The following is a 25260-nucleotide window of genomic DNA, read 5'->3' as shown; positions in this document are numbered from 1 at the left end:
GTTTCTTTTGTTTTATAATATCATTGGACTTGTAATGATAAATTGTATTGTTTGATTGAATATACAGGTAGTCTGTTGTGTGATGATACCCATGAATGAAGAAGAAAGAGTCCAATAATAACATGGGCATAGAATGACATGGATGGACGTTTTCTCCAGGTTTAATTACATTACAAATAGTGGTAATTTATTACAAATGTGTAATTATTATTATTTATTTATTTATTTTTATTTTTATTTTTTCTCTTTTTCTCGTTTGGTCAATTTATTTTTGTTTTGAGGAACATGAGGTTGTGTATATGTTCCTGAGGAGGGACTGATACTGATATAAATGATATATAAATTGACTTAAGGATGTTTTAAGTATGTATCAAACAATGGCAGTTATGGGTTAGGGGACTCATAAAAGAAGGTAATGGTAGTGAAGGGGTGTTATTTCTAGAAACTATGTATAAAAATAGAGATAATTCACAGAAAAGGAAAGACAGCTGGCTGTGTAAAATATAGGGACAATTCTAAAAGTAAATAGAACAATTCACATATCTAAAGATATGGTAAAAAGAATAAGTGGTGGCATTTTGAACATTAGAGCAAAAGTTTAAGAAACTTATGACTTAGTTTTGTTAGGATTGGATATTAATCCAACTAGAAGACGCTTGAATGATTATATATTATTTTACAGCAGTTGCTGTAGGGACAATCATTTGACTATCATTATGAATATTTCTGTGGCAGGAGCCCAGGTATTTGAGGCAGAATGGTTACATAGGGCTGTTATTAAAAATTAAGATTTAGTGATCTTGCTATAAGAAGGAAGTCTGTTGTCAGGGAATAACCCATGTGTTAGTGTGTATGTCCTCAGGAAAAAACAGCCAGAAATGGAAGGGCTTGGGCTGCATTCTGGAGATTGAGTGTACATCGAGATACACCAGGCTGGTGGTATACTTCTTACAACACTGCAGTGGTAAAATTCTTCATGTTTCTCTTTGGTGGGTGCATAAGTCTCACGAGAAGTGAGGTCCAGCTGAATAATGGGTGAGCTTGAAAACACCATGACAGAGGACGTGGAATCAGAGAGAGAGAGAGAGAGAGATTAGATTCCACTATAGACATACTGGGTTGAGTTTGGGGGTTATTTGTTTCATTTTTTAATACATCATGTGAAAAAGAATAGATGATAGGATATTATACTCTAAACAAACATGTTAAAGGGATTGATATGAAAGCATAAACAGTGTTGAATTAATTCAAGAAGAGATAATGTTAATTGTAGGTTATGCACATAATTATCAGTTAAAATGGAGCAGATGGGAAACTAAGTAAAAATTGACATGATTTGGGAACACCTCTCAGAACCTGGGGCCGAAAGGGGAAGACTGGGTGGAAGCATGAGGAAGCTTTTTAGGGCTTTTATTTTTGTGGAGTCCAGCAGAAAAGTATCCTGGAGGCATAGAGTCAGGTAAAGAGAGAGTGGGAATTGTCATGGTCTCAGATTTCAGTTTGCATGAATATATTTATGCATAACACATAACATTGTCAATGCTGTTATGTTTTGTCTGTTGTTTTCCAAGTCTTATGTTTAGGAAAACAGAAGGAGAGGGGTTCGCCAGCTTCAGCTGGAATGTCAGTTTGTTGTGTGATGAGTGATGGAAGTAAGAGGATGTATGGTGTAATCATAGAACAGAGGCCATAAGTCTCTAAGTATGAATGCCTCACAGAAAGAAGGCAGAAACCTGAACCAGGACGAGAGGTTCCGCGTCTGATGATCCAAGGGGACCAGAAGGACCTCTTCCAGTGATACCAGGAGATCTAGTCCACGTTCGAGTGTTCCGGAGGAAGTGGGATCAACCAAGAAGAGAAGGACCCTATGAGGTGGCCAAAGCAACAAGAACGGCCGTCAAAGTGAAAGGAAGCCAGACGTGGTACCATCTGAACCACTGCAGCTGAGTCCCAACAGAGAGAAGGATACAACCACATAGAGATGAGGACACAGAGGATGCTGATTCACCAGGAGGGAGCCCGGAGGGAGCAGGAGCAGCGGAAACGATTGAGACGCCAGGGAGGAGCCAAGAAAACAGCAAATGAAGTGAAAGCCAAAATACGACAAGTGCACTGACTAATGCACCCATAAGAGGAGGAGAGGCCTCACAAGGAACAGAATGAGAAGATCTTTTCCCTAAAAATTGAAACCATCCAGATGGAAGTTAAGTCCGGCCTGAGGAGGGAGCCTCAGGTGAAGAAAGAGGAGGAAAAGTCCCGCAAGCTGAAGAAAATGGGGATTTCCCCACAATTGACTTTCAAACTTTTGAATGGTCTCCTTTACAGACAATTGATGTTGGAACAACAAAAGAATAATGACTGACATAACAGAAGTAACAGTGAATGCTAGTATAGAAACAACAGACTAATGCACAATCAAGATGTATGGTGGAAGCTGGAAGAGTAGAAAGGTGGAAAAAACAAATTGTTGAATGTATTGCCTAATGAATGGATTGGTCTTTGTGTCTTAGTAAGAGCAATTCAACAGGTTACCATTATTAAATCACCCCACGATGACTATGTTAATCCTAGAGTTAAAAGGGAGTATGAGGAAGACCCTGAGGTATGCCTTGATGCAATTGGCCAGCCTAGAGGTGTACCTCGAGAGTTCAAGGCAAGAGATGAAGTTAAATCAGGATTTGAATCTATGTTTTTGTGGATAACACCAAATAAAAATTTAGAGTGGATTAATTATATATATTATAACCAACAGATGTTCATTAACTATACTGATTCGGCTCCAACGGCGTTGGGGGAACAGGTACAGGCTACCAGTAAAATGACTTGGCGAAATAGACAGGCTCTCCATTGGCTCTTAGCGGAGAAGGGTGGAGTTTGTGTCATGTTTGGGGATGACTGTTGCACCTTTATTCCCAATATTGCTATGGACAAACTCAAAGGATTATGAGCAGAAGTAAAGGCTAATACTGGTTTAGACTCCCTTGTATGGGATTGGTTAGTCCTAGCGTTAGGAAAGTGGGGAGCCATGTTTGCTAGGATGGCCATCGTGTTGGAAGGAGGGTTATTGACTCTGGGTATTGTAGTTTGTTGTGTTATACCCCTGGTAAAGTTAATTGTGGTTCAGACAACAGTTAAACAGATGTCTGTAATGAGAGATGACTCTCCTGTGGTGATTAATTTTGTACCGGGAAGCCCAGGCAATTATACCAATAAGTATGGAAAGCCTTGCAATGCGGTTGGAGGACCTCTTGACTGCCCCTTTGGTAATCCTAACTGTCTCTATGAAGTGATTGGGGGGTTGGTCATGCGTGTCACGATTTTCGTAAGGATGATTTCCATGTATATGTTCAATTACCCAGTTCAGATATATGTTTACTTATACATGTCCACAAAAAGTGTCATTTGCGTCACTATTGCAAGTGGTGTACAAAAATTCATGAGGATGGTCATAACCATCACCCAGAACCTTTTTTCTGTGCCAAGTGTTAAAGAGGAGATTGTCTTATTTGTAAGGATGAGGACTGTGCTCCTAGATAATGGGGTTTTAGCATTTTTATTTGGCCTGATGCTTTGTGTTCTTTGTATGCTTCTTTGAATTTTTTGATATATATCGATGAACATATATATATTTTATTTTCCTTTCAATTAGTTTTGCCTTCTGAAATTAGGATCATTTTACAAACACATGTTAGGTAACAGAGGGTATTCCGGTTACAAGTGTCTATGGACCATGTCTTTAATCATTTCACAAAGGTTGGTAGGTGTCTGCAAGGGAGGATATTGTTGAAATGTTTGGTCTAGTTAGGTTTTCTTTAATGTTTCTGATTGGATCTTTTACTCTTATGAATATTGGAGATGTTTGGTCTAGTTGGTTTATATGTTTCACTTTGTTTTTATTTTTTGTATTTTCTTGTTTATCATAGGTCTTTTCATTTACTATCCCATAGTCTTATTTGTATCATTTATGTGGCTTAATAGCCCCAGAGGAGGGATTGTAGTAGTAACATAAGACAGCTGAACATTAAAGTAGCGAGCCACATGTTCACGTTGATCATGAGACTGTGGTAATGGAGATATACTAGGGGACGTTCTGGCCCTCTTGTTTTCTCCATTGTGCTGACGGACTGATCAGACACATGGGCACTTGAAACAGTTGGACACACTGGACTTGTGGTTTGCACATTCCACTGGAGGCACACATACCAGAGAGGCGCTTAAAGGCAATTGGACACTAGACATATGGTCTGACCATTCTATTACAAACATACATGTCAGACAGAGAGGCGCTTAAAGGCAATTGGACACTAGACATATGGTCTGACCATTCTATTATAAACATACATGTCAGACAGAGAGGCGCTTAAGAGAATTGGACACACTAAGATAGGGGGTCCAGCCACCATTATAAACTAATTGAAAGCAGATGGCGTTATAGGGCGTGAACAAGTAGGAAGCTTGAACTAAAGGATGATGGTGGGGAATGACTTCAGAAAGTATGTTTATTTGCATATGGGGTGGACTCATATGCTATTTGGGTATAAAGAGCGAACCAGTGCTCTGGGAGGGGGTGTGTTCCGCGGGGTGTGTTCCGCGGGGACATGCCAGTTGGCTGTACAGTTGTAATAAAGAGCATGTTTGAATTTACAAGTTCTGATAAGCGTTGTATTTGAAATGATTTTCCACGACAGAGGCTGAAGAAATTCGGCTTGTCACCAAAAGCACTCACAAACTTCTACAGATGCACAATCGAGAGCATCCTGTCGGGCTGTATCACCGCCTGGTACGGCAACTGCTCCGCCCACAACCGTAAGGCTCTCCAGAGGGTAGTGAGGTCTGCACAACGCATCACCGGGGGCAAACTACCTGCCCTCCAGGACACCTACACCACCCGATGTCACAGGAAGGCCATAAAGATCATCAAGGACAACAACCACCCGAGCCACTGCCTGTTCACCCCGCTATCATCCAGAAGGCGAGGTCAGTACAGGTGCATCAAAGCAGGGACCGAGAGACTGAAAAACAGCTTCTATCTCAAGGCCATCAGACAGTTAAACAGCCACCACTAACATTTAGTGGCCGCTGCCAACATACTGACTCAACTCCAGCCACTTTAATAATGGGAATTGATGGAAATTATGTAAAAATGTATCACTAGCCACTTTAAACAATGCCACTTAATATAATGTTTACATACCCTACATTACTCATCTCATATGTATATGTATATACTGTACTGTATATCATCCACTGCATCTTGCCATCTTTATATAACACATGTATCACTAGCCACTTTAAACTATGCCACTTTATGTTTACATACCCTACATTACTCATCTCATATGTATAGACTGTACACTATACCATCTACTGCATCTTGCCTATGCCGTTCTGTACCATCACTCATTCATATATCGTTATGTACATATTCTTTATCCCTTTACACTTGTGTGTATAAGGTAGTAGTTGTGGAATTGTTAGGTTAGATTACTTGTTGGTTATTACTGCATTGTCGGAACTAGAAGCACAAGCATTTCGCTACACTCGCATTAACATCTGCTAACCATGTGTATGTGACAAATAAAATTTGATTTGATTTGATTTGACTTGGGTTGGAGTCATTAAGACTGCCTTTAAACAGGTTGGAAAATTCCAGAAAATGTCATGGCTTTAGAATAATGGACCACACAGCTGTCATACCGCTCAGGAAGGAGATGCGTTCTGTCTCCTAGAGATGAACGTACTTTGGTGCGAAAAGTGCAAATCAATCCCAGAACAACAGCAAAGGACCATGTGAAGATGCTGGAGGAAGCAGGTACAAAGTATCTATATCCACAGTAAAACGAGTACTATATTGACATAACCTGAAAGGCCGCTCAGCAAGGAAAAAGCCACTGCTCCAAAACCGCCATAAAAAAGCCAGACTATGGTTTGCAACTGCAAATAGGGACAAAGATCGTACTTTTTGGTGAAATGTCCTCTGGTCTAATGAAACAAAAATAGAACTGTTTGGCCATAATGACCATCATAATGTTTGGAGGAAAAAAGGGAACGCTTGCAAGCCGGAGTACACCATCCCAACCGTGGCAGCATCATGTTGTGGGGGTGCTTTGCTGCAGGAGGGACTGATGCACTTCACAAAATAGGCCAGCATCCCATAGTCGCCTCTTCACTGTTGATGTTGAGACTGGTGTTAAGTAATAAAAAAAATCTGAAACATGGGTCAAATTTATTGCCACCATTTTCAATACTCCAGCACTCTCCCCTTGCGAGGATAACAACACGGGGACTTTTTATAAAATGCTTTGTGTTGGAGAACACAGTGGGAGGTTGCTTGGGCCATTCCTCCATACAGATTCTTACCAGATCCTTGATATCCTTCGTTTTGTCTTATGAACTGCTCTCTACATTTCAAACAGTTATTCAATGGGGTTCATGTCAAGACTGAGATGGCAATTTGCAAAATGTTGATTTTGTGTTAAATTAACAATTTCTTTGTGGATTTTGATTAGCGCTTGGGGTTATTGTCTTGCTGGAAGATCCACTTGCGGTCCTGGGGCCTCATTTATAAAAATGTTCTTAGATTTATACTTGAACTTAGTCGTAAGATCATTTTCGACAGTGTTCTTACATTCGATTCATAAAAGATACCGAGCATAAATAAAATCTTGCTTACGCAGGTTCTAAGACGCCCATTTGTAATTTACGCACTTGTGATCTATAAATCTCAAATGAACTTCAAATTGACGGCACCTGAACGTGCCTTACAATCAGCGATTTCCCCTTATAGAATGCTAGCACAGATGAGGGTTTAGTCAGGAATATCCATGAATAATCATGTGCAAAAGTCATTCCGGTCTCAAACTCTCTCCCTTCTAAAAGCACGGTTTTCAATGTCTTCCAATAAGATCAGCCATGGTTACTTTTTTATAATTTGACACTATTTATAGAACATCGCATCCTGTTTTTAATTCAAAACACCTTGCATCTGGCAATTCATTCCTCACACCCTTAATTGATAATTGCTAACAAATGCAAAGTTTACCAGACTTGGATGCATTTGCATCCCAAACTGAAATAGCCCTACATAACCAACCGGAAAATCACTATGCGTAAAGATAAGATAATTTCCACTTCAAAGTAAGGTTTTATAAATAACTCCTAATGTGGTTTTCTGCATAAGTCATACTTCAGATCAAAATTGATCGTAAATCCGCTTTATAAACGAGGCCCCTAGTACTTGGTAAAGTTCATGATGCTGTTGACCTATTTTGCTTCCAGCGTGGCCAAGAAGCTCTATGTTCATGTCATCTGACCATAGCAAAGCCTGGAGTTTGTTAAACAGCATCTCGTATGGACTAATACGTTTTATTGTCTCACTTAGGCCCATCACTCCATGAGGAGCATAGCCCATCACCAACACCTCACCAGCGAACTCAACTTTGGGCAGTCATTAATTCCAGGAGTAGCCGATCCTTCTGTGCTTTGGTGTGCCATCTCCATGTGTCAAGCTGCACTGAATATAAAGAAAGCACTCTGGCTTCTTGCTGTTTTGCAGATGACAACAGTGGGGGGAAAAAAAACACACACAATACTCTTTGATAACACATTTTAAAATAAAACAAAGACATGATTTCTATACTAAATAAACAAGTGTTCATTCTTTTGATCATTAAAATATATATATATAAAGTACAAAAGAGCATCAGGGACAAAACACACCCATGGGTGAATTCATTATTATCAAAGATGGTTAAGGCTGAAAGAATTTTAAAAAAACATATTTTTTAATTCCTTACCTAAAGGTGAGGTATCCCCACCCTCCATAACCACAACTCCTAACATAGACAATTCAAAAACATGGAAAGATAGTGCTGTACCTGTCTTTGAGTCTAGTCTACATCAGAAAAATATGGTGCAAAAATCAAACCAACCACTTCAAGCCACAAGGGGAAGTAAAACGGCAGTACGTAAGCGCTTAATAAAACAAAATCTTTACAAAAAAAAAAAAAAGTACAATAAATACATGACTGCAGTTTTGTATCTAAAGATACATTTTCAGGTTGTAGTGAGTACATAATCATACAAAATAATTCCCTGGACCTACTCGTTTGATATGTTAGCTCATGTTCGTCTGTAGTTTTACAGGTCCAGTACATTTCCAGATAGAGTACAAGGTAAAATTGAGAACAGTTGATTTCATCATCTATAGTTTTTGAATGTTGCATTGTTCCCTATAGGCTACTACATTAATGCTGGCAGTGCTTTCAACTGGGAAATGAGGCTTCTGAATCCTAACAACAACCATTATTGGTCTATGTTATGGAGAGAAAACACCATTGAAAAGTTCTGGTCTATGTAAAATAGCCCCATCCACTGTTGAGTACAGTATCAACGTCCTCATCTCCACAAGTGGACGAAGATTCCACACTGTTTTCCTCCAGAAGCCCCGTCTCCTGGGTTTTCACCCGTCGGGATACTCTCCATGGGCGAGGCTCAGTTGGAGCAGGGCCTCGCTGCGGAGCCTGCTGCGGAGGGCAGGGTGACACGCTGCTCGTCCATGCGTTTGGCCTGGGACCTCGTGATGAGGCTGAAGAAGTCCTCGTCTGGGACGGTGGGGCCACGGGCCGGGGGAGGGGCGCAGCGCTGGTCATCCAGACGAGAACCCTGAGGGGAAGGAGAGAATAGGAGGTAAAAAGTGGCTGAAAAGGAAGACTTTTACCCCCTTTCAATATAAAGCACTGAGCACAACATTTTTGCTACACTGTGCTCTACTGAACACCACCCAAGTGAAAAGTTGAGTCTATTTAAACCTCACACCTGGCATTTGACGAGCATGTCGAAGAAGTCGTCGTCAGGCTCCGTGTTGCCTGCGTTAGCCATCAGGTGGCTGAGGACAGCCTGGCTGCTGTGCCTGTTGAGCCGAAGGCCGGGCAAACTACCCCCAGCACCTCCACCTTCCTCTAACCGGCGACCCTGGGCACCAGACCCAGAGCCCAGGCCTGCTACTGCTGCCTTCTCATACACTGCTGGAGGAGAGGGAGAGAGGTCAGAACGAGAGATCAAGGCGATCACAGAGAAATGATGAGTGTGTGTCTACTCACATTTCCTCATGGCTCTGGGTGGAGAGTCAGAGGAGCTGGTACTGACTGACAGACGGCTCTTCTCTTGTATGGAACAGCGCTGGTCGTCCATCCGGTTACTCTGGAAACGACTCAGCAGGTCAAAGAAGCCCTCGTCCCCGAGCATGTCTGGACTGACCCTCTGAGTGAGTGAGAGACATATTTGAAATCAGTGGAGGCTCCTCAGAGGAGGAAGGGGAGAACCATCCTACTCTGTGAATTTCATAAAAATGTAAATAGAGAAACAATAAAAAAAAAATATATATATATATAAAACTACAAAATATATTCACACCACCAAAAAATTATAAATATAATAACTAATACATAAATCGATTAAACACTGAATATATTGAAGGTCTACAATAGCCGCAACAGCACCCTCTTGGGTAATACCATTGTGTAGCCGGAGAACAGCTATTTTGCGTCCTCTAGCTACATAGACTTCAATACAAAACCTAGGAGGCTCATGGTTCTCACCCCCTTCCATAGACCTTAGTCATTCTGACGACTTACGGAGGACGTCCTCCAACCTATCAGAGCTCTTGCAGCATGAAGTGACATGTTGTCCATTCAATCAAAGGATCAGAGAATGAATCTAGTACTGAAAGGATAAGCTACAGCTAAAATTGAGAAGCAGCAGAAAGAGCAAGCGACAGTTGAAGTCGGAAGTTACACCTTAGCCAAATACATTGTTTTTCACAATTCCTGACATTTAATCCTAGTAAAAACTCCCTGTCTTAGGTCAGTTAGGATCACCACTTTATTTTAAGAATGTGAAATGTCAGAATAGAGAGAATGATTTATTTAAGCTTTTATTTCTTTCATCACATTCCCAGTGGGTCAGAAGTTTACATACTACCAAATACTAATTGAGTGTATTGCCTTTAAATTGTTTAACTTGGGTCAAGCGTCTTGGGTAGCCTTCTACAAGCTTTCCACAATAAGTTAGGTGAATTTTGGCCCATTCCTCCTGACAGAGCTGGTGTAACTGAGTCCGGTTTGTAGGCCTCCTTGCTCGCACACGCTTTTTCAGTTCTGCCCACACATTTTCTATAGGATTGAGGTCAGGGCTTTGTGATGGCCACTCCAATACCTTGACTTTGTTGTCCTTAAGCCATTTTACCACAACTTTGGAAGTATGCTTGGGGTCATTGTCCATTTGGAAGACCCACTTGCGACCGAGACAGAACGCGTCTCCTTCCTGAGCGGTATGCCGGCTGCGTGGTCCCATGGTGTTTATACTTGCGTACTATTGTTTATACAGATGAACGTGGTACCTTCAGGCATTTGGAAATTGCTCCCAAGGATGAACCAGACTTGTGAAGGTCTACAATTTTTTTTCTGAGGTCTTGGCTGATTTATTTTGATTCTACCATGATGTCAAGCAAGAGTTTGAAGGTAGGCCTTGAAATACATCCACAGGTAAACCTCCAATTGACTCAAATTATGTCAATTATCAGAAGCTTCTAAAACCATGACATCACTTTATGGAATTTTCCAAGCTGTTTAAAGCACTGTCAAACACTTCAGCGAGCAGGCCTTTCTAATTGACCTGGCCGGGGTATCCTGGAAGGATATTGATCTCATCCCGTCAGTAGAGGATGCCTGGTTATTTTTTAAATAAGCATGCCCCATTCAAGAAATGTAGAACCAGGAACAGATATGGCCCTTGGTTCTCTCCAGACCTGACTGCCCTTAACCAACACAAAAGCATCCTATGGCATTTTGTGATATGCAACTTTTAAGGGAAGCTAGAAACCAATATACACAGGCAGTTAGAAAAGCCAAGGCTAGCTTTTTCAAGCAGAAATTTGCTTCCTGCAACACAAACTTAAAAAAGTTCTGGGATACTGTAAAGTCCATGGAGAATAAGAACACCTCCTCCCAGCTGCCCACTGCACTGAAGATAGGAAACACTGTCACCACCAATAAATCCACTATGATTGAGAATTTCAATAAGCATTTTTCTACAGCTGGCCATGCTTTCCACCTGGCTACCCCTACCCTGATCAACAGCACTGCAACCCCTACAGCTACTCGCCCAAGCCTTCCCCATTTCTCCTTCTCCCAAATCCAGATAGCCGATGTTCTGAAAGAGCTGCAAAATCTGGACCCCTACAAAACAGCCGGGCTAGATAATCTGGACTCTTTCTTTCTAAAATTAACTGCTGAAATTGTTGCCACCCCTATTACTAGCCTGTTCAACCTCTTTCGTGTCGTCTGAGATTCCCAAAGATTGGAAAGCAGCTGTGGTCATCCACCTCTTCAAAGGGGGGGACACTCTTGACCCAAACTGCTACAGACCTATATCTATCCTACCCTGCCTTTCTAAGGTCTTTGAAAGCCAAGTCAACAAACAGATTACCGACCACTTCGAATCCCACCATACCTTCTCCGCTATGCAATCTGGTTTCAGAGCTGGTCATGGGTGCACCTCAGCCACACTCAAGGTCCTAAACGATATCTTAACCGCCATCGATAAGAAACAATACTGTGCAGCCGTATTCATTGACCTGGCCAAGGCTTTCGACTCTGTCAATCACCACATCATCATCGGCAGACTCGATAGCCTTGGTTTCTCAAATGATTTCCTCGCCTGGTTCACCAACTACTTCTCTGATAGAGTTCAGTGTGTCAAATCGGAGGGTCGGTTGTCCGGGCCTCTGGCCGTCTATGGGGGTGCCACAGGGTTCAATTCTTGGACCGACTCTCTTCTCTGTGTACATCAATGATGTCACTCTTGCTGCTGGTGAGTCTCTGATCCACCTCTACGCAGACGACACCATTCTGTATACTTCTGGCCCTTCTTTGGACACTGTTAACAACCCTCCAGGCGAGCTTCAATGCCATTCAACTCTCCTTCCGTGGCCTCCAATTGCTCTTAAATACAAGTAAAACTAAATGCATGCTCTTCAACCGATCGCTGCCTGCACCTGCCCGCCTGTCCAACATCACGACTCTGGACGGCTCTGACTTGTGGACAACTACAAATACCTAGGTGTCTGGTTAGACTGTAAACTCTCCTTCCAGACTCACATCAAACATCTCCAATCCAAAATTAAATCTAGAATTGGCTTCCTATTCCGCAACAAAGCATCCTTCACTCATGCTGCCAAACATACCCTTGTAAAACTGACCATCCTACCAATCCTCGACTTCGGCGATGTCTTTTACAAAATAGCCTCCAATACCCTACTCAATAAATTGGATGCAGTCTATCACAGTGCCATCCGTTTTGTCACCAAAGCCCCATATACTACCCACCACTGCGACCTGTACGCTCTTGTTGGCTGGCCCTCGCTTCATACTTGTCGCCAAACCCACTGGCTCCAGGTCATCTACAAGACCCTGCTAGGTAAAGTCCCCCCTTATCTCAGCTCGCTGGTCACCATAGCAGCATGCGCTCCAGCAGGTATATCTCTGGTCACCCCCAAAACCAATTCTTCCTTTGGCCGCCTCTCCTTCCAGTTCTCTGCTGCCAATGACTGGAACGAACTACAAAAATCTCTGAAACTGGAAACACTTATCTCCCTCACTAGCTTTAAGCACCAGCTGTCAGAACAGCTCACAGATTACTGCACATAGCCCATCTATAATTCAGCCCAAACTACTACCTCTTTCCCTACTGTATTTATTTATTTAGCTCCTTTGCACCCCATTATTTATCTCTACTTTGCACATTCTTCCACTGCAAATCAACCATTCCAGTGTTTTACTTGCTATATTTTATTTACTTCTCCACCATGGCCTTTTTTTGCCTTCACCTCCCTTCTCACCTCATTTGCTCACATTGTATATAGACTTATGTTTCTACTGTATGTTTGTTTTACTCCATGTGTAACTCTGTGTTGTTGTATGTGTCGAACTGCTTTGCTTTATCTTGGCCAGGTCGCAGTTGTAAATGAGAACTTGTTCTCAACTTGCCTACCTGGTTAAATAAAGGTGAAATAAAAAAGTCAACTTAGTGTATGTAAACTTCTGACCCACTGGAATTGTGATACAGTGAATTATAAGTGAAATAATCTGTCTGTAAACAATTTTTGGAAAAATTACTTGTCATGCACAAAGTACATGTCCTAAACGACTTGCTAAAACTATAGTTTGTTAACAAGAAATTTGTGGAGTGGTGGAAAAACGAGTTAATGACTCCAACCTAAGTGGATGTAAACTTCTGACTTCAACTGTATATTTCATTGTATTATTTTTTTCTTAGTTTACCTTTCACTTACTTAGCTAATTAGCCTACTCAATAACCTGACTTAAACAAACAGAGAAATTATATTTATGTTGGATAGCCTTAGCCAGCTAGCTAACACAGCAACTCTTCCAAGTCAACGTAAGCTTTCGATTTTATACATTTATTGCCACCAGGGTCCCCCAGTGTAACTACTAAACTGTACACATGGATTGGATTGTGGGTTCAAGAATGTGTTAGTTCTAGTTTGTTGACCATTAATAATGGTGACAACAATGTAGGCTGTGTAGCTGTTAGCGGTTATGGTATGAAGATTTGGCTGGGAGAGGTTATTGCGCCTGGTCACAGACCAGTGGAGGCTGCTGAGGGGAGGACGGCTCGTGATAAAGGCTGGAGCGGAGTAACTGGAATGGTCTCAAACACATGGAAACCATGTGTCTGATATATTTGATACCATTTCACTCATTCCGTTCCAGCCTTTATCACGAGCCCGTCCTCCCCAATTAAGGTGACGCCAACCTCCTGTGTCACAGACATATTTTGTGTTTTACACTGAAGTCCACAAGCGAAGGGAAAAGGTGAGAGGAGAGCGTGTAGATGCGAGAAGGAATTATACAATGAGCACAGTGTTGATGCTGTATGAGGCTGCTATGGAAATTAACTGTGTGCGCGCGGGTGATCAGGGGTGTATTCATTCCACCGAGTCTGTCGCAAAATGTTTCCTCAACAGAAGAACACGGAACTAAATGAGGAGAGACCTACCTCAATTTGTCCAATGGAAACTCTTGTTTTTGGACTAATGATTACACCCCAGATCAGCTAGATGCAGGCAAGAGTGTGCAAGGCAGTATTGAATGTGCCAATGTCGTCACCTTGATTACTCCAATTTGTCTCTCGACCTGTGCACCTACGTTATAAACTTTCAACTGTAGGCTAGGTTGTAGCAACCTCATGATGGGTATAGGGAAAATTTGAGCATCGTGTAGTAGACTAAACCCATTGCTGTTACATTGAGCTGGGTGAAAGGAATATGAATGAGTCGTCCAATATGCTGTAATAGAAATATGGCGCATAAAAAAAAAAAGTGTCCTCCCTGATCTTAAAACGGCATCAACCACCACCGATGTCGATACTTTATTCCAATCCACAACGAGATAAGTACAAGAGGTCACGTCAATCTCACGCTCTCCCTCATGGGCACGCATGCATACAGACACACAAACCCATAGAAAAGCACACGCTAGGTGGATCCCTAAAACGCAGGTTTCCCTCTTACCTTCTGTGGTCCCTGTGCAGGGTTCTGGGGGGTGTTACTGGTGTCCTGCAGGACTTTACTGGAGCTCCCAGCCCTGGTCTTCTTCCCCCGCAGACGGCTGATGAAGAACAGCTTGGAGGAGCTCTTAGCCAGGGTGGGTTTAGACTGCTTGGTCAGGATGTCACTGGTCCACTTCTGAGCCTGGAGACAAGAGGGAGAGGACACCCACGTCAAAAAACAGACTTTATACAAATCACATCAAACTCCGGTGTCAAAATACACAAACAGTTAAAAGAGTTGTTATAAAGACAAAACATTTTAAAAAGGTGCCATGTGTAATTCATTTCACTCACTTCAGGTTAATAGTGCACTTCGAATTGCCACTAGGCCTAGGGAAGAGAAAGTCTCAGATTGCACATTTGAACCCAGTAACTTACATTGATCTTGTCGGGGGTGAGTTTCATGAGCTCCAGGTTTTCCATGCTGTTTCTCCGTCCCATCCGGGGCCCGGCTCCATGCAGGTTGTGGTCCATGTCCTTGATGGGGTTCTCAGACAGGGTGGAGTTGTTGGTGCTGTAGCTCAGCCCCAGCACCATCTGCAGGTCTGACACGTTCATACGGGCCGTCAGTTCCCCGCTCCGGTCACCAGTCTGTAACACACACACACGTGGGATTGGCCATGCTGCATTTTCAGATCAACTCCTCTTTCTTTGATCAGGCTCTTGAAGGCTGTGTCCTGAACTGTATATCTATAGGGGATAAGGGAGGTGGGTACCTCTTTGGAGATCTCCAGGTGTTTCTCAGCAAAGTGCATGGCCTGGTCATGGTTCCCCAGGGCGGTGTGAGCGTTCCCTAAACTCCAGCACGCCCGGCCCTCACCAATCCGGTCATTGAGGTCCTGTGCTATGATCAGGTGTTTGAGGTGGTAGTCTATGGCCCTCTCATAGTCCTGGAGGAGTGTGTAGGTGTTGCCCAGACTGTAACAGGCCTGAGCCTCTACAGCCCGGTCCTTCAGCTGTCTGGCCAGCTGCAGAGTCCTCCTGACAACCACAACACAACCACATTAGATCACTGGCTCTCATTCATAGTGACACACAAAGGCTACTCTGGTCCTGAAATTAAGTTTAGTATATCAATTCACACAAACACTTAGCGGTTTGCTAGCCCTCTTGACATAGTCCTTTGAGGCATAGCAGCTGACATTTCTCTCCTGAAAATCCTACGGCCTCTTAACTGTGTTAAACCCTCCAGGGTCCAGACAGAAGAGTTGTTTTAACAGCTGGACTCCAGACGGAGGGAGTGAACTTCATTAAGAGAAGATGAATGGCTGGGCTGGGGGGGGGTTTGGCTCACTTGTAATGCTCAGCTGCCACTTCAAATTCACCCAGGAATATATACGCATTCCCCAGGTTGCAGTAGGCCCTTCTCTCTGCTGAGCGGTCGCCAAACTCCTTGGCAATCTGGAGGCGCTGAGAAAGGAAAACAAATGGATGAACACACACGGACACCGGACCAGAAATGCACCCACCAACTTCAACACCTTGGTATCGGAACAGCCAGCCAGTGACTCTAGTCTGCCACTATGTGGTGTTTACCTATTGTCTTTCTGTGGACTGTACTGAGCCGTACAGGACATAATTAACTACATAGAACCATTGAAAAAGGAAATCTCTGACAAAAGACTTAACTGGATATAAATCAAACTTGCCTTTTGAAATGTTTATGCAGTTGCTTGTGTACAAGCTATTATTAATCATCCAGTGAAGTGAGTTTAACTGGTATTTCTACTATAGTACACAAAACCACTATTCCATTTGGTCATAGGATAAAAATTGTGTGTTTCATATGCTACAGCAGTGCAGTTTATTGAATCGAGCACCAAATGTCACACTATAAACTTTGATAAGATTTTCATTACCTGTTCATGTGATGCCACTGCATTCTGGAAGTTTCCTAACAGGTAGTGTGTGTTGCCAAGGTTACCATATGTTCGGCCCTGGGCGGCCGGGTCTGCAAGCTCCTTCACTATGAATAAGTTTGCTCTGAATATAGACAAACCATTGAATGAATGGACAACAAAGTCAAGATTTTGGAGTGGCCATCACAAAGCCCTGACCTCAATCCTATAGAAAATTTGTGGGCAGAACTGAAAAAGAGTGTGCGAGCAAGGAGGCCTACAAACCTGACTCAGTTACACCAGCTCTGTCAGGCAGAATGGGCCAAAATTCACCCAACTAATTGTGGGAAGAAATAAGCAATACCCGAAACGTTTGACCTAAGTTAAACAATTTAAAGGCAATGCTACCAAATACTAATTGAGTGTATGTAAACTTCTGACCCACTGGGAATGTGATGAAAGAAATAAAATATAAATAAAACCAGTCAAAAGTTTAAACACACTTACTCATTCAACGGTTTCTTAATTTGTACTATTTTCTACATTGTAGAATAATAGTGAAGACATAAAAACTATGAAATAACAAATATGGAATCATGTAGTGACCAAAAAAGTAAATATTTGAGATTCAAAGCAGCCACACTTTGCCTTGATGACAGCTTTGCACACTTGGAATTCTCTCAAAAAGCTTCATGAGGTAGTCACATGGAATGCATTTCAATTAACAGGTGTGCCTTGTTAATTTTTTGAATTTCTTTCCTTCTTAATGCATTTGAACTAATCAGTTGTGAATAGGTAGGGTTGGTATACAGAAGATAGGGCTACCTGGTAAAAGACCAAGTACCTATTATGGCAAGAACAGCTCAAATAAGCAAAGAGAAATGACAGTCCATCATTACTTTAAGACAAGAAGGTCAGTCAATCTGGCAAATTTCAAGAAGTTTTAAAGTTTCTTCTACATAATCACCTGACCTCAACCCAATTGAGATGGTTTGGGATGAGTTGGACCACAGAGTGAAGGAAAAGCAGCCAACAAGTGTTCAGCATATGTGGGAACTCCTTCAAGACTGTTGGAAAAGCATTCCTCATGAAGCTGTCATCAAGGCAAAGGGAGGCTACTTTAAAGAATATAAAATCTATTTATTTGTTTAACACTTTTTTTGGTTACCACATGATTCCATATGTGTTATTTCATAATTTCGACATCTTCACTATTTTTCTACAACGTAGAAAATAATAAATATAAAGAAAAACCTGAGTGAGTAGGTGTCCAAACTTTTGACTGATACTGGATGTACATTTACTCTATGGTATCTGATTTACAAGGTGCAAAACTTACCGAACACACATGAATGCAATGCTTGCACACAAACTTACTCGTAATATTCCGCTGCTTTTCTAAGTGCAGTAGTGACCTCCTCGGGGAACTCTCCTGGCTCCGCCCCGCTCCAGCAGATGCTCTTTCCTTTTGCATGATACACGTTCCCAAAGTTATACAGCGCCCTCGCCTGTCCCACCTAACAGAGACCAAAAAAAGCAGGGCCAATGTCAACTCCACAACAGGGAAAAAAGCATTTAAACACCAGAATAAACTGCAAATTAGTTTCAGGAGGCCTAATAACCATCATTCATGAATCAATCTCACCTTGTCGTTCATGTCCATGGCAATATCTAAGTGCCTCTGACAGCAGACCACAGCCTCATCAAACCTACCCAACACCTTCAATGTGTTGCCTAGGTTACCACTGGATTTAGCCTCTCCCATCTGGTCCCCGACGGTCCTGAGAATGGGACCATAAAACATAATAAAATGGGATTGAATGCTCACCTGACTTAAACGACAAAATGCTTAAGACCAGACAAAATGTTTTGTCCGGGTACATCGAGTAGCCAGCCAGGCCTCCCCGGGTCGAGAGGGTAATTTTCAGAACAAGCTCCATTTTGGTGGCCTCTGAAATATTCTAGTGCCTTGATTCCATCCGAAACACTGAGCACAATTATTGTTATTGTTGAAGACTTTAGAGTTTAACTCCCAGATTGGTAAATTAGTTTTGTGGTATTGCGTAGAAAGACATGACTTTAAAATATAAATTACTGAAAATGTATGAATTCAGTGTATCGTTAGGCCTAGATCATGTCCAAAAGCGCTATCTGATCAGGACTATTTTCTAAGAGTAGAACATTAAATCTGCCTTCAAGATTAAAGTCTAATTTACAGTTTGACTGCAAAATACGAATTGGCACAATGTTTGTTCTTCAAATTATGTATTTTATTAAAACAGAAAAATGCACACATGATCTTGAACAATAAATTAAAAAGGGTTATATCAGTCTTAACTATGATATATTTCTGATTTGACAAATGTATTTAAATGAATCATTATCATATCTGGACCAGAATGAGTCTCTCTCTCCAACACATATTGTTTCTGCAGTGAGGATTCACCATCTTCATCGTATATTTCAGAATTCATCTACAGATCATCAGCAAAAAGCCTACCAATATGCAAACTAGGGAGCCAAATGAACAGCTCTCACCAATGCGATTCGGTATGCTACACTGACGAGTCACTCACTGAAGCGTCACTGTCTGGCAAGTCACGACGTGGGCTTCGATATCCTAAGGAAATACAAGCGAGATCTATGGTTTACTTGTCCCGGTACGATACCATGGACCTATAACTACGGTGTATGATTTATGAATGGCAAAGGGAAATAGGAGATTAACTTTATTCAGTTAATTTGACACCTTTCAATAACTAATCAACACATGCTGTTTGGTTGTCAATCAAAGCACCGTAAATAGCCTATGCGCCTTGGCTCTGTGGCTGGCTATAGGCAATAATTAGGCTAAGTGGGTTTCGACTCATTGTTACCACTTACATTACATGGGATGTGCAGATTCACAGAGACGATTGAAGGAGCATCATGTGCCCTCCCTCCGCCGTGTAATTTTTTTTGATTGCAACCAACCACAGCGCACATCACACGGGAGACAGCATACTGTCAAACCAGCAGTGTTTTGTTGTCATCGCGCGCCATGTGACTGACATGCGCCTGTCCTATCAATAGATTGCATATTGATCATTCTAGCGGAGGAGGGCTAGACTGACTATTGGGACTACTAAATTGAAACTTTTAAACAAAAAGTAGCCGTTAGATTTTTCAAGTGGTCAAAATACACTGCTCAACAAAATAAGGGAACACTTAAACACAATGTAACTCCAAGTCAATCACACTTCCGTGAAATCAAACTGTCCACTTAGGAAGCAACACTGATTGACAATAAATTTCACATGCTGTTGTGCAAATGGAATAGACAAAAGGTGGAAAATAGGCAATTAGCAAGACACCTCCAATAAAGGAGTGGTTCTGCAGGTGGTGACCACAGACCACTTCTCAGTTCCTATGCTTCCTGGCTGATGTTTTGGTCACTTTTGAATGCTGACTGTGCTTTCACTCTAGTGGTAGCATGAGACGGAGTATACAACCCACACAAGTGGCTCAGGTAGTGCAGCTCATCCAGGATGGCACATCAATGCGAGCTGTGGCAAGAAGGTTTGCTGTGTCTGTCAGCGTAGTGTCCAGAGCATGGAGGCGCTACCAGGAGACAGGCCAGTACATCAGGAGACGCGGAGGAGGCCGTAGGAGGGCAACAACCCAGCAGCAGGACCGCTACCTCCGCCTTTGTACAAGGAGGAGCAGGTGGAGCACTGCCAGAGCCCTGCAAAATGACCTCCAGCAGGCCACAAATGTGCATGTGTCTGCTCAAACGGTCAGAAACAGACTCCATGAGGGTGGTATGAGGGCCCGACGTCCACAGGTGGGGGTTGTGCTTACAGCCCAACACCGTGCAGGACGTTTGGCATTTGCCAGAGAACACCAAGATTGGCAAATTCGCCACTGGCGCCCTGTGCTCGTCACAGATGAAAGCAGGTTCACACTGAGCACATGAGCACATGTGACAGTCTGGAGACGCCGTGGAGAACGTTCTGCTGCCTGCAACATCCTCCAGCATGACCGGTTTGGCGGTGGGTCAGTCATGGTGTGGGGTGGCATTTCTTTGGGGGGCCGCACAGCCCTCCATGTGCTCGCCAGAGGTAGCCTGACTGCCATTAGGTACCGAGATGAGATCCTCAGAACCCTTGTGAGACCATATGCTGGTGCGGTTGGCTCTGGGTTCCTCCTAATGCAAGACAATGCTAGACCTCATGTGGCTGGAGTGTGTCAGCAGTTCCTGCAAGAGGAAGGCATTGATGCTATGGACTGGCCCGCCCGTTCCCCAGACCTGAATCCAATTGAGCACATCTGGGACATCAGGTCTCTCTCCATCCACCAACGCCACGTTGCACCAGACTGTCCAGGAGTTGGCGGATGCTTTAGTCCAGGTCTGGGAGGAGATCCCTCAGGAGACCATCCGCCACCTCATCAGGAGCATGCCCAGGCGTTGTAGGGAGGTCGTGGAGGCCACACACACTACTGAGCCTCATTTTGACTTGTTTTAAGGACATTACATCAAAGTTGGATCAGCCTGTAGTGTGGTTTTCCACTTTAAATTGAGTGTGACTCCAAATCCAGACCTCCATGGGTTGATAAATTTGATTTCCATTGATCATTTTTGTGTGATTTTGTTGTCAGCACATTCAACTATGTAAAGAAAAATGTATTTAATAAGAATATTTCATTCATTCAGATCTAGGATGTGTTATTTTAGTGTTCCCTTTATTTATTTGAGCAGTGTATATTTTGGTGGGACAAAGAGGAAGTAGCAATCAAACATTGATACATAAACAGCTGCTAGTTGACTACAGTTACCGTCAGCAGTAAAGTAGTCTATATCTAAGATGTTTATCTAAGCGTTTCGCAAAAATAGTGGTCGTATTCATAAATATGACAGCCAGCGCATAGGGAAAACACCACAGACATAGGAGTTGTGTGGTGAGGTCATGCTGATAAGCGGGGACAACGGTCCTACTGTGAGAAACATTATGATTACGAGCCCTGGGTCATAGGTGTGTGTTCCTTCCTACCTGGTCATAGGTGTGTGCTCCTTCCTACCTGGTCATAGGTGTGTGTTCCTTCCTACCTGGTCATAGGTGTGTGTTCCTTCCTACCTGGTCATAGGTGTGTGTTCCTTCCTACCTGGTCATAGGTGTGTGTTCCTTCCTACCTGGTCATAGGTGTGTGTTCCTTCCTACCTGGTCATAGGTGTGTGTTCCTTCCTACCTGGTCATAGGTGTGTGTTCCTTCCTACCTGGTCATAGGTGTGTGCTCCTTCCTACCTGGTCATAGGTGTGTGCTCCTTCCTACCTGGTCAAGGTGAGGTCGTGGTGATGGAACTCCAATGCCTTGGCGTAGTCGTGCAGATGGAAGTATGCATTGCCCAGCTGGCTGTAAATGGCACTCAGCACCTGCAGGTCCTCTGTGCCAACCTGGATGGCTGTCTCGAAGAAGGACACCCCAGTGTGGTAGTCGCCCACTTTACAGAGCCGCTCCCCCTCCAGGGCCAGCTCCAGGCAGGATGCATCCATCCTACAAGAGGCAGCAGAAGCGGTTTAGGTAGAAGATAGGAACAGAGGTCTCCTCTTTGTTGATCCAAGATGCTCAGTAGGCACACACAGGAGAAAATGTTCTGGTCCAAAACAACCTCTTGCCCCTTCCACTAACACTCGATACAAGTGTATTTAGTCTTAACATTCCAAAGTGGCCACTAGAAACCAAAAGTTAGATGGGTTTTCCCCGTCTGAAAACCCAGGACTAGTATCCTTCGCACTCCATCAGACTGAATGTGGAGTTTGTTTGGCTACTTCCTTCCACCTCCTGAGAAAAACAGCCTTGGTTTATCAGGGTGTGTTTGTTATGGTAGGACTTATTTCCTATCTACGTGGTCTCTACAGCACAATACACAGATCTCTCCGACTGCTCTTCTGAAGACTAGGCTATTCAGTGGGCTTCAATGTTTCCAGAACATTCAGACAAATGTATCGTCTTCAGACATGATTGTCTGCTGTGTAGAATGGGGATTGTGCAAGCTGTAGACGATGACGTTTCTATTTGAAACGTTCTGGATGTTTGACCCTGAACATAGCCTACTCCTGGTCACTAACCCCAGATCGGGTCAGAGAGGAGTATCCACAAGGGATTAATCACAGGGACGGGTGGATTAACAGATTAGTCACATGCATGCAACCTGGCATCGATTGTTACGCCCTCTTTGACAGCTTTTTGTGTCCTACAGCAAAAACGCCCACCACTTTGTTGAAGAGGAGATTACCTGTGTTCATGCATGCACGTTTTCGACTTCAGGTACTCTATTAAATCAAGTGCCCACCCAGTGTTTTTTTTTTTTAAAGCCCTCAAAAGAATATTGGCATTAGACATAGCCTACTAAAGACATTTTATGCAATATATACAGTGAATAAAAATATAAAATGCGACATGTAAAGTGTTGGTCCCATTTTTCATGAACTAAAATAAAAGATTGGAGTATTTCTGTCCGTAATGAATCCCTTTTGTGGAGAAAAACTCATTCTGACCGGCTGGGCCTGGCTCCCGAGTGGGTGGACCTATTAGGGGGGGGGGGGGGGATTCACATACTGCACTCCAGCCCAGTATGTGAAATTCATATATTATTTAAAACGACCGATTTCCATCTATGAACTGTAACTCAGTAAAATCTGACATTTTCGCATGTTACATTGACATTCAGCAAAATCAATCAACAGCTATGTTAACTGTATAGATTCGTTTTTTTACTTTAATCATCTCCAATTACAGACTATAAACAATGTCACATCTTGCAGACGAAATGACTGTACCCTACATACTGGATTGAGCCTACTTTAACACAGTAAGACCCTACCTGGGTTTCTTTCTCCTTTACAACAGCATCACATGACACATCTGAGAGGCATCTAAAGAAGCTTCCACTGGGTTGGTTTGAAAGAGGATTCCTGTACAGCAACACTGAACAGTCCAGAGCTAGTCTAAACTCATTGCGGATCCGGACACAGGCCTAGGTAGCCTATTCTTTTCAATGTCTCACTGAGATACTTTGAAAGATTGTTTTATTCATTCCCCACAAACTAGAATAACCCGAACCAAATCAAATATTATTGGTCACATACACATGGTTAGCAGATGTTAATGCAAGTGTAGCGAAATGCTTGTGCTTCTCGTTCCGACAGTGCAGTAATATCTAACAATTCCAACAACTACCTAATACACACAAATCCAAAAGGGGTGAATGAGAATATGTACACAAGTATATGGATGGATGAGCGGCAAGGTGGATAGCGATGGATGAGCGGCAAGGTGCAATAGATGGTATTTAAACTCAGCCCCCCCCCCCCCCAAATAATCACTGTCAACTGCATTTATTTTCAGCAAACATGTGTAAATATTTGTATGAACATAAGATTCAACAACTTAGACATAAACTGAACAAGTTACACAGACATGTGGGGGGGGTCAAAATCAAGTAATAGTCAATGCAGCTGTGTGGCCACACCAGATACTAAGTACTGCAGTGTACCTCATGCTGGGGGGGGAGAGAAATAGCCCTCACCCTCAGATCCAACAGGTCCCAGACATGTGCAATGGGATTGAGATCCGGGCTCTTCGCTGGCCATGGCAGAACTCTGACATTCCTGTCTTGCAGGAAATCACGCACAGAACCAGCAGTACGGCATTGTCATGCTGGAGGGTCATGTCAGGATGAGCCTACAGAAAGGGTACCACATGAGGAAGAAGGATGTCTTCCCTGTAACGCACAGCGTTGAGATTGCCTGCAATGACAACAAGCTCAGTCTGATCCCGCTCCAGAGTAAAAGGCCTCGGTGTAACGCTCATTCTTTCAACGATAAACGCAAATCCGACCATCACCCCTGGTGAGACAAAACCGCGACTCGTCAGTGAAGAGCACTTTTTGCCAGTCCTGTCTGGTCCAGCGACGGTGGGTTTGTGCCCAAAGGCGAAGTTGTTGCCGGTGATGTCTGGTGAGGACCTGCCTTACAACAGGCCTACAAGCCCTCAGTCCAGCCTCTCTCAGCACTGATGGAGGGACTGTGTTCCTGGTGTAACTCGGGCAGTTGTTGTTGCCATCCTTTACCTGTCCCGCAGGTGTGATGTTCAGATATCCCGATCCTGTGCAGGTGATATTACACATGGTCTCCCACGTGTCCATCCTGTCTCCCTGTAGCGCTGTCTTAGGCATCTCACAGTACAGACATTGCAATTTATTGCCCTGGCCATATCTGCAGTCCTCATGCCTCCTTGCAGCATGCCTAAGGCAGGTTCTTGCAGATGAGCAGGGGCATCTTTCTTTTGCTGTTTTTCCAGAGTCAGTAGAAAGGGCTCTTTAGTGTCCTAGGTTTTCATAACTGTGACCTTAATTGCCTACCGTCTGTAAGCGTCTTAACGACCGTTCCACAGGTGCATGTTCATTAATTGTTTATGGTTCATTGAACAAGCATGAGAAACAGTGTTTAACCTCTCTTGGGTAGGGGGCAGTATTTTCACATCCGGATGAAAAGCGTGCCCAGAGTAAACTGCCTGCTATTCAGGCCCAGATCCTAGGATATGCATATTATTAGTCGATTTGGATAGAAAACACTCTGAAGTTTCTAAAACTGTTTGAATGATGTCTGTGAGTAACAGAACTCCGGTCCCTGTACCGGCATTTCGCTTGTTTGATTGCCTTGCGTAGGGAACAACTACACCGTTTATATCCAGCCATATTCCCAGACCTCTTTCTATGGTTAAATGTGGTGGTTTGCGCTTTCAGTTTTGC

The 25260-nt window shown here is 43.1% G+C and overlaps 1 protein-coding gene across 5 annotated transcripts in view; it reads right to left on the bottom strand.

Moving 5' to 3' along the window:
- Window positions 1–7592: 7592 nt before the first annotated feature.
- The window catches only part of LOC139559809 (G-protein-signaling modulator 2-like), a 29704-nt gene continuing 12036 nt past the window's right edge, over window positions 7593–25260 (bottom strand). For 4 of the 5 annotated variants that reach the window (XM_071376171.1, XM_071376174.1, XM_071376172.1 and 1 more), the window contains 11 exons: window positions 21780–22001; window positions 18115–18250; window positions 17847–17986; window positions 16491–16614; window positions 15926–16041; window positions 15348–15612; window positions 15010–15222; window positions 14594–14773; window positions 9102–9261; window positions 8818–9026; window positions 7593–8664 (listed from right to left, as the gene is read on the bottom strand). In XM_071376171.1, coding sequence (XP_071232272.1) covers window positions 8494–8664; window positions 8818–9026; window positions 9102–9261; window positions 14594–14773; window positions 15010–15222; window positions 15348–15612; window positions 15926–16041; window positions 16491–16614; window positions 17847–17986; window positions 18115–18250; window positions 21780–22001 — 1936 coding nt within the window. In that variant the 3' untranslated portion in view covers window positions 7593–8493. The remainder of the gene's footprint in view (window positions 8665–8817; window positions 9027–9101; window positions 9262–14593; window positions 14774–15009; window positions 15223–15347; window positions 15613–15925; window positions 16042–16490; window positions 16615–17846; window positions 17987–18114; window positions 18251–21779; window positions 22002–25260) is intronic. The other variant, XM_071376173.1, reaches the window with a different exon arrangement.

The sequence above is a fragment of the Salvelinus alpinus genome, chromosome 30 (genome assembly GCF_045679555.1).
Source record: "Salvelinus alpinus chromosome 30, SLU_Salpinus.1, whole genome shotgun sequence".
NCBI classification, from domain to species: domain Eukaryota; kingdom Metazoa; phylum Chordata; class Actinopteri; order Salmoniformes; family Salmonidae; genus Salvelinus; species Salvelinus alpinus.
The sequence above is the reverse complement of the archived record's forward strand: the minus strand, read 5'-3'. Positions and strand labels throughout refer to the sequence as shown.